General features: G+C 36.8%; 2 protein-coding genes across 4 annotated transcripts in view; both read right to left on the bottom strand.

The window, feature by feature from the left end:
- The window catches only part of LOC137996955 (NADP-dependent malic enzyme-like), a 16,707-nt gene extending 9,366 nt beyond the window's left edge, over nucleotides 1-7,341 (bottom strand). The window contains exons 1-4 of one of the 2 annotated variants that reach the window (XM_068842611.1): nucleotides 7,112-7,341; nucleotides 5,918-6,059; nucleotides 3,126-3,485; nucleotides 1,116-1,277 (exon numbers count right to left, since the gene is read on the bottom strand). In XM_068842611.1, coding sequence (XP_068698712.1) covers nucleotides 1,116-1,277; nucleotides 3,126-3,485; nucleotides 5,918-6,059; nucleotides 7,112-7,227 — 780 coding nt within the window. In that variant the 5' untranslated portion in view covers nucleotides 7,228-7,341. Of the gene's footprint in view, nucleotides 1-1,115; nucleotides 1,278-3,125; nucleotides 3,486-5,917; nucleotides 6,063-7,111 lie in introns of both variants that reach the window. The other variant, XM_068842610.1, reaches the window with a different exon arrangement.
- A 1,064-nt stretch (nucleotides 7,342-8,405) lies between these two features.
- LOC137996957 (uncharacterized) overlaps nucleotides 8,406-10,000 on the bottom strand; it is a 5,803-nt gene continuing 4,208 nt past the window's right edge. For both annotated transcript variants that reach the window (XM_068842612.1, XM_068842613.1), the window contains one exon: nucleotides 8,406-8,784. In XM_068842612.1, the coding sequence (XP_068698713.1) occupies nucleotides 8,561-8,784 (224 nt within the window). In that variant the 3' untranslated portion in view covers nucleotides 8,406-8,560. The remainder of the gene's footprint in view (nucleotides 8,785-10,000) is intronic.

Below are 10,000 nucleotides of genomic sequence, written 5' to 3'. Positions count from 1 at the left end.
AAAGGGGCTATGTCACCCTATTTTAGTGTCTGTTCAGAACCCAAAACTTGTCTTGCTGTCAGATGAATTTCCAAAAGAACTTAAGAGTATTTTAGAGTACTCTCTCTGAATTAAAAAAGCCAAAATTTAATGACATTGGCTGCCCAAGAAAACAATTAATCACATGTAGTTTTAAATTTTCTTATGATTGGTCTGTCCTTGGGACACATTTCCTTTGTTGAAATTGTTGATGTAAATCTTCTTAGAATCTGTGTTTGAAGCCTACATTTTTAGTTGCAAATGACCCAATCTCCCGGAATGCATGCAGTAAATATCCGTCTCAAACAAACTGGATTTGACAATTTTTCAGGGAGACAATATTGCCGCCTTTGGCGAGAGGTTGTGCTCTTGCTGCGATCGCTTCGGCCCATCCTAGCATCATAAAGTGTTAATTACTTCATTGACCACAACCACACCTGTAGTTTATTAAATATTATGGAATCCAGGCATTTGCTAAATTTAAGCGTCCAGAATACTCTAGATTGCATCTCAGAGAACTTCAGTCTCAAAAATTTTCCCTGAGGAGCATGTGTCCGAAACTCCCTAGAAAAGTGCGCCGTTCGCAGTTCTGTTCTGTTATACTATATCTCATGGCTCCCTCTATCACAAAATCCTCCATCTGCCCCTGAATATCAAGTGAGCTTTCGCACAAAAACAAATCTCTTCACATGTGAAAAGATCACTGTTGCTATGGTTACATACAAAAATCGCACCTTTTGATGCCTTTCGTGAAATGATTTAGTATTTCACTGGTGTTAATAATTATAATAAATAGAATATTACATGGCTGCGGAAAAATATTTCACTAGTGCACTGCGCTCACTCATGAAAATATGTGTCAACACTCTAAGAGAAATTTCGTATCTCCGTGCGGCCATGAAATATCCTCTATTTAATAACATAAATAAATAGTTATTGTTTGATATGCAGGGTGTTACACAGTAGATCAAAAACAACATCACTTGCTATAATATCCACAGCTATTACTAGGCTTTAAGTCACCTGCATTTTGTTAACGTTCTTCTACAACTGACTATTTTACAGTCTCAACCAAAAAGAGCATAATGAAATCAGACCTGATTATTGGTTCCAACATCAATCATAACTGGAAGACACGCTCTTGGATCAATTCTGCTACAGACAGTATAAAGAGCAAGTTTTCCAACAGGAATACCCATTCCACAACAGCCAAGGTCCCCCAGGCCAAGAATACGTTCCCCATCTGTCATGACAATAGCCTACAATAATTTAGAAAGGCAACAACAATATTATCAGTAATATAACACTTGCATGAATCTAATATATGGTGAGATTTTTTGCCACACTCTTTTCCTCTTATCATTATTAGTGCGTAAGGGATGTATACAAAACCACCACTTCTCTCATTTTAAAAACCATCACTTGTCTCTTTTGTCTAAAGAAATTTCTGTTTGTAAAATATATTCAATTTACAAAATGAGGGGTGGTCCACAGGGGTAGTCCATGGGATGGGTCCATGAAGGGGTCCATGAAGCTTGTCCATAGGTGTGGTCCATGGACCTAGGGTCCATGATTTGTATAATTATATCCGCTAGTAAGACACTAGTTAGGTATTGTTTAATAAACTTAACGGGGAGTGTTTTGTCAGGTTTTAAACCACGAGGCAAAGCCAAGTGGTTTTAAGCCCAATAAAACACAACCCGTGAGTATAATGAACAGCTTCAAGAACATTCCACGAAAAGCACGTCCATCTGGAGTCCAAACAAAGGTTCAAATTGTGAGAAGAGAACATGAACATACAGAAAAAAGGCTAACCCTTATTAGTATGCTTTATATACATGTAAATAATTCTAATGAGGAATGTTTTATTGGTTTTTAAAGCTCATGCATGTGACGTTTTTCAGTGACCTGATAGGCTGTTTCGCTCATGAAATATTAATGTGTTTTTGGAGGATTATTAGCTCTGCATTGTACACATGTGTATATATCTGGATTTTTTAAATGATGCCCCAAGTTTACTGCAAAATCCAAAGTGGAAAGGGTCCATCCCTCCAACAGTAGGATCTAAAAATCCTGGGAAGGGGAGGGAAGGGAGAGGAGTGGTGGCTTCTTGCAGCCTGTGGCACAAGTCTGAAACGTATGAAATAACAGGAAAGGGAGAGGGTACAGGCAAATGAGAGCTCGCTTTTTGTGGCCAAAAAGAGGTGAACATGCTTAACTGAACATTAACTATTAATCTTCACTTCAATAATTTTCCATGGATTAGTGATCAGGCCACGGTTGTTCAAAAGGTGGATAACACTATCCACCGGTTAAATCACTACCCAGTGCATAAACACTAGGAAAACCAAAAATTGAGATATCCAGTGGATAGTGATTTATCCAGTGGGTAGCGCTATCCACCCTTTGAACAACTGGGGCCTGGAAAACAAGAATGGCCTGCTGTTATAATGGGTGATGGAACAACAATTATTATTATTATTATTATTATTATTATTATTACTATTATTATTCTTTGTTTGAAATAGCCTAAGAAGGGAGAGATTGACAGCTCATGTCATTACACGCATTTGAAAAGTGTACTTTTTATGATATAAAAGGTGATCCACTGCCAGTTTCTTGTACTGTTAGACATTTAAGATGCAGCAGATGTCGCCACAGCTTTTCTGCTAACTTCATTATACCAAAAACATTAAAAATTCCCACCTGCGAAAAAATGGTTACTCCCTGGTTTTTACTTTATATGACTTGATAGACTTTATATATAAAGGTTAACATCTTCCAAGACTGATAAACCCTTTCAAATATCTCCTTTAACCTGTTCACCCCTAAACCACCCTAAACCGGCCAATTACTTAACTTATTTTATTCTGCCTAACACCAGACCATTTTACTCGTCAATAATGGGGAATCCCCAGGAGTCAATGGGTTAAGTTAACCACTTGACTCCTAGATTTATTCTGCCTGACAATTTTACTGGTCAATGGGCAAGTTTAGGAGTCAATACTTCAAGGCAAGCTTCCCCCGTACCTTTCAAAAACAAGCCCTCTCGTTTTAACCCCAAACCACATATACAGAGTAATATTGACCAACAATGCCTTTAATACCTTAACATCCTCAACAGGCCAGTTTTCCAAAAGTTCTTCAACATGTCCTAGGTCATGTATAGACACAAATAGTCCTCTGGGTTTCCTGAAAATCACACCATACTTCTGACATGCCAGTCCCACTGTTGGGGTGTAAACTATTGGCATCAATTCTTCTGTGTGATCCATTAAAAGTTTGAAGAATAATGATTCATTTCTTTCCAGCAGAGCCATTAGTTGAATGTATCTTTGAAGGTCATTAGCTTTCTTGTGTAACTCTGCATAAACTCGTTGACACTGGATCTCTTGCGTTGCAATACGTGGAGGAAGCAGGCCATGTATCCCAAGAATTTGCCTTTCTTCAAGAGTAAATGCTGTTCCCTTAAAATCATCAAAAAAATTATTAAATTTAGGGGGGATGAGGAGGGGTAATGGAGATAGAGAATAATTATTTTACCAACCAATCCCCCATTAATTCTTAATAAGACGCGCTTCCTAGCTAAAAACAAAACTTACTATTTTGAAATTCATACTCAACGTTCAGTCAACAGTCTACAGTCCAGGTCTCATACCTGGTTTACACTGTATAAAGTAACTCCCACTTCAAAGTCTTGTCTCAGTAAATTCCTTGGTTATATGCCTTAATATACCAGCCTCATTTTCTTAAGGAGGGGACGGTGCCTACTACTGGGTAATTCAAAGGTATTTTTGCCCTGGTTTACGATTATGCAGGAAATCTAGATCTTAAGAAGTGTTATTGAAATCCAAAAAGAAAATTGGGGGTAACCTCAAAAAGATAATTCATGAATTTAATATTTGTAAAATGCAAAGCAATGTATGGTGTTCTCTCTCAAAGTGAAGCTTATTTAAGCTTTAAGCTTAAGTTTTAAAATCATCTCTGAAAAATGCATGGTTGCCCCCAATTTTCTTTTTGAATACCAATAGTACGTACTAAGATCTACTTTCTCTGCATAATTCCATTGTTTTCAAATGCGAAGCTGATAGTGTTTTTGCATAGCTTATTTCTCAAAAATAAAGCTCAAATCGGATTTGAAAAAATACCAGGGCAATGTTCTTAAGTTCATTTCCAGTCAACTTGCAAAATTTGGGCTAGTTTTGAGTAAAACTAAAAATCGACCGAAATTGTCACTTACTAGGTTTATGCATCCAGCCCTTCAATTATCTCTCAAAAGTGCATGGTTTATACCCCAAATTTTCTTTTTGGATACCAAAAGTACTTAATAAGATCTACTTTCTCTGGATAGTTTTAAACCACGCAAAAATATCCCTAAATTAGTAAGCATCACCAATAGGAAACCCTAGGATCTCGAGATGCGCAGAACGTATGTGCAATAACGATAGTAGGCACCATCCTCAATTAAAGTGCTACTATGACCAAAAAAAAATTCTTTTTCTGTGGATTTCAAAACTATGTCAAGTGAGTCAATTTTACTCTAAGTGACCCATGTGTAAAAACCTTGATTTAAAAAAGACACCTGTTTATTTTAACTGGAATTTTCCAATTCAAATGACCACCATTACTAATTTTAAAGTATTGAAAGACTCACTGGTTTAAGAATGCAATGCGTGTGTATGCGGCTGAATTTATATGCAGCACGGGAGTTTTAGGCTTTCAAAGAAAATGACTTCAATCGGTCAGTTTTGAACATGAGTAATGTCTCAAAATTTTGCCAGCAAGGTGTTAAGCGAACACACTGTTAAAATCTGAAGTAAAAAGGAAGTGATTTGTTTGTCATAGTGGCACTTTAAGCCAAAAGCAAGAACATAAAAATGCTTTACCTGAAGTGCTCGCAATTCAGATGGTGATTTCAAAAAACTACTAAAAGTCAAGGAGGCGCCCACTGTCCATGTACAAATGGTTTTTTGTCTTCTCGATAGTTTTACCAGTTTTGACTAACTTTGAATGTTTAAACATTTTTGGAGTAGTAACTATTTTTAATTTGGTGCCTTAACTCATTGATTCCTGGGAGAGAGACTTGAAAGATTTTGATCTGTCTAATGCCAGACAATTTTACACGTTAATGAGGGGCCGTTCAGGAGATGATGGCCAGCACATTTTACAAAAATAATGGGAAAAAATTCATGGAGTTGCCTTGCTAGAAATACTTCAGGAATTTAAAAATTTTGATTTTGCAAATGGAGCGAAGATGATGATGATGATGATATCTCGTGATGAGCACATGTGCAAACACATGTTTCACGCGTTTAAGGTACGAGCTTCAAGGATCTTACAACAAGAAGCAGTCAACAAAATAAAGTTTTAAAAATTTTCCTAAAAGAAGTTCTAGTCGGAAGTATATCAAAAACATTTTTTATGCAAACTGCTCCCCATCCGCATCTATCAAAGAATGTCACTTGTCCAAATATGCCGCTTACAAATACTATAGGTTCCGATCACGCGATATTTGCACAAGAAATTAAAATTATAGCTTATTCGAGTTTTGTAGCACATACATACACGAGAATTATATACGAATTAAAAGCCGAAACCAAAATGAACTTTACAGGTGGAACAAACGTAGAATTCACGTGTTATTTCGTTGACCACACTATGCAAATGATTCACGTAGAAAATTTATTAATACCACTGAGGCAAATAATTATGTCGTCAAAATGAAATTTAGTAGCACAGTCTCCCAGGAAATTTTACACTGATGCAGAAAATCAACTGCAGTCCATTATAAATGTCAAATTTATTTCACCTCGAGTGAAGCTCATGAAAAACAGCCAAGCCGGTTGATCGATCAAGCGTGGGCTAAACTCAGAGAATCGCCGTCTATCTTAACTCCTACCTTGTTCAAGCGTGGATCTCTCATAATATCTGTTCCTCTGATAGTAGGAATCTTGTTAACATGTCTGACGTCTGACATAGCTATTCCTAAAACTTGGATGACTGGATGATAGGTTGCCGCACTTGTTAACGTTGCCTCTTGTCTGCTGTAAATAAAATCAGTCACGCAAAAAACGGTCACGCCAAAACGCTGGCTGCAGACTACGGCACACCAGGGGTAAAATATGGGGTTACCCTCTCTATTATTGCGAGCTAACCGTAAACAGGCTAACCTGAATCTTATTTAGGCCTAATCAGGCTAACCGAATTTTCATTTTACAGACGGTCTGCACAGTCTGCATTTTACGTTTTTTCTGCGTTTTTCTGCGTTTTGCGCAAAAAAGGAGGATTGCATGACAGAACATGATTAAAAATGTCAGATATGACCAGATATAAAAATAGATTTCTTATTTGAAAAACGTTTTTGCTTCCTCTTACAGTTTCGACGCAAAATACAGCGTGTAAAGAAAGAGAATTTTGAAAAGATAACTAGGAAATCAATAAGCCTATAAATATCTTCTTTTTGTTGAAGCAAAAAGGAAAAAAAAAGTTAGCTCACCTTTTCGCAGACATTTTCCGAAGAAACGTTTTTCGAACCAGACGAAAATGACAACAACTTTGCATCTCCACAGACCGGTATTCTAACGTATTTTTAAGCTGACATCAGTCTATGGTTTTCGAACGAAGCGCGCGGTCTTCGAAAAGAACAGAGCGGAGTTTTGAATGGAGGAAACCGCTTCTTACGATAGGGTACGAGAGGAGGGTAATCGGCCACATCGCGAGACTTCTTTATTTCTTTAAGTGGAAAGCGTTGCATTAAGTTCAATAAAGAAAAAAATTTATTGTTATCTGTCTTGGAAACTTTCGCTCAGGACGAAGAAATCCGTTTAGTTACAAAGAATGTCTTCCCAGCTCCAAAGGCATTTGATAAGTGCACGATTTTCGGAAGGTATTTGCCCAGGGGTTTTCATGTTGCGGCGTGTCTGAGACCTCTCCACTGCAGCAATTTCTTCCTCTTATATTTTGCAGAACTGTAGCTTCAAATGCATCACAACTAGACGATTTTGAATTATTTTATCAAGTAACAGTCACTTGCGTTGTCGAAGAAAATCAAAACGCACCTTAAATTATTTAAAAATAATAAGTCAAAACATACTTTATCATCTGCAAAATGTTTAACAGTCCCTCTGCATCTAAGCTTCTTGAACTACGACGCGTTTTGCATTTCTTTAGCATTTTGCTTATTGCCTTGTCCTTCGACCATACTTGCATTTAGGTAGGCGAAAAGTCGGAAATTCGTTGTGCAAACGGCCCGCGATACCTGTGGTATTCATAACATTGAGAGACGCCCTTTCTTTTGTATATCAACAAAATAACAGCCAATCACCAACAAGCAAGTTACAAACAACGATGTATTTAATCTTCTCGCGCCCACACGATAAACGTAAATAATTTAAGGAAACCTTTCTTCATCTGGGGTGATGAAGACTTGACAGGAGTGCCAAAAAGTTGGGTATTTGAATTGTAAATTAAATTTCTCCACAGTGGACTGAGTAGAATCAACTAAGCCTAGCCTTATAGGGAAGATATCGTTGACGTCACCTATTGTCATTAATGTGCCAACCAGAGCCTCATTGGCTGTTGAAACAAAGGGTCTTTTGTTCCTGTGGTTAGCACATTTGAATAACAAAAGCAATGTTTGTAAACAGATATCTTTGCTATTGCTATAGTGACTATAGTGTCTTTCTGCATTCCCAAGTGGTTATAGACCTTATTGATAAATAGCAACTGTTTTATTATTCTTTTGCTGATGTCCAAATTAGCCTACCAAGCCTCATTTAAGAGCAAGCATTCTTTTCAATTCACTGTATGGTATTGAGACTTGGTAGGCTAATTTGCATTTGGACAAAAGAGTTCTGAAATTGACTACCATTATTTTATGAATAAGGTCTATGTTCATGATTTAACAGCCATTTACAAGTCTAGATTGTTTTGCCAGTGGCACCCATTATAAGGAGTGGCAACTGGCTAAATACTTCATGAATAATTTATAATAATTATAATTATAACAAATTAATGTGGAAAAGCTGGTTGGATAAAAATTACATGTACTTATCCACTACCAGTACTTGCTTCCAAAGACCCATGCTATATTTATGTCTAATTTGTATGGGATATTATTTTCCAAATTTTATGGCAATGCAATGGCTTGGCTACTGCCTCTTACTTGTGATACCCAAATTATTGATCTACCACAAGGGCACAAACACATTATGTTTGCCCCATTTTGGGATATGTGCAAAAGTCCCCAATACACAAATAAATAATTCCTGGATCTTTCTTCTAGAAAGAAATATGATGTAAGGATATTTACTGTTGTTGTGAAGGAATTCCACTTTTAAATTATTTTCTGAATCATAACCACTAAAAGAAATCCAACACTTGTAATATTCCCACCTACAAGAATTCTTATTTTAATAGCTCTGTTTTTTGTCTTTCACATTTAAATCAACCTTATTCACAACTTTTCAATGTTGGATGTTTTTGTATTTCTTTGGATTACTTACTTTTAGTCACAACATTAAGTTTACTGCAAGTCTATAACTTAAGAATATTGTAACATTGCTTCATGATGCTCCCACACAGTGCTCAGGTCTTTTGGTTCCATAACTGGATTTTCTTGTTTGAGAGCATAGATTTCATAAGCCTGCCTCATTTGAAAAGCACATCGTTTGACAGGCATTCTACCGACAGCTGTACCAAGACCAGGACACAGCACGCTAGTGATTCGATCCTCTACATTTTGCACTGTTTGGTTATGTTTTTTAACTAAAAGTTAAGATAGAAAAAACAGAAAGAGATTAGGTTTGGGAAAAGTTGCAAAAGGAGGTTAGATTCATGATAACTCTGCTGAAAGTGTGTATCACTCTAACAAACTTTTCCACTTTATTCATTCTCCCAAATCGTCCCAAGTACATTGTGTTCTTTTTAGAACCTTTTGATTGGAATTTCACTTTTTTATTGGCTTTGAAAGAAAGGAAAGGTGGTCACACTTTTATAAATAACCGAGCAATGAAAGGGAATGTGTTCCATACTGGGGAGAGGTCACAAATCAATTTGCATCGCTGTATATTCAACGTCAACTATCTCAAAGCAAAGCAGTCTGTGACGTCAACCAGTTATCAAACCCATTCTCCTTCATTGCTCGGTTATGGCTCAAAGTAAGTCAAGACCACTTTTCCCATCTTTCAAAGCCAATAAGAAAGTGAAATTTCAATCAAAAGGTTAATTCTTAAAACAACACAATGTATTTGGGACCATTTGATAGAATAAATAAATTGGAAAAAATTTGTTGAGGTGCATGATAGACACTTTAACCAATATTCCCTTTTTTTGTGTAACACTGTCATGTTTCTCGTAGCACAGATTTTATCTGCATGCATATGGTTTCCTTCACATCTGCCTCACTTCACTTCTTGCATGCACACAATAATTTATTACTAGTGTATCTAATGGATAGTAATGCTGCAGTACATTTCATTGAAAGCGACATTTATCATTGATAACCATGATAGCAGCTCATTGTATTGAAGTCAGTGGAACTTTGTCAATTTGCCAAAATTTAACCCGGACCATCCCCTTTCCATACCGCAATGAAGTGAAGAATTAAAATCACGTAAACGGAACGAAAATACAAAACTGTAGCAGATCACTGATCTGAAATCTGTGCATGATGGAAAGTGAGAAAGCAAGACACTACAAACTCCCCTTGCACCAGATAACGGGAATTGAAAGATCCCTCAGGTGTCTAAATTGTATGCAGAAAGAATAAAAATTGTAACCTGGTACTGAACACGTAATCAGTGCTACAGCTTGAAGTGCATGGCAAGCTTACTCATTAAGTCAACTTTGATGTCATAAATTGCAGCACGTTTGAAAATGTTAAGCAGCCTATTTAGTCTTTTATACTGTATTGCCGGTAAGTTAATATTTTAGGAGAGGGTTAGGTTGGTGCTTAAACCTAGTAGGGGACTTATGTCCTATT

The sequence above is a fragment of the Montipora foliosa genome, chromosome 3 (assembly GCF_036669935.1).
Source record: "Montipora foliosa isolate CH-2021 chromosome 3, ASM3666993v2, whole genome shotgun sequence".
Taxonomy (NCBI): domain Eukaryota; kingdom Metazoa; phylum Cnidaria; class Anthozoa; order Scleractinia; family Acroporidae; genus Montipora; species Montipora foliosa.
This window is presented reverse-complemented; position numbering and strand designations above follow the sequence as displayed.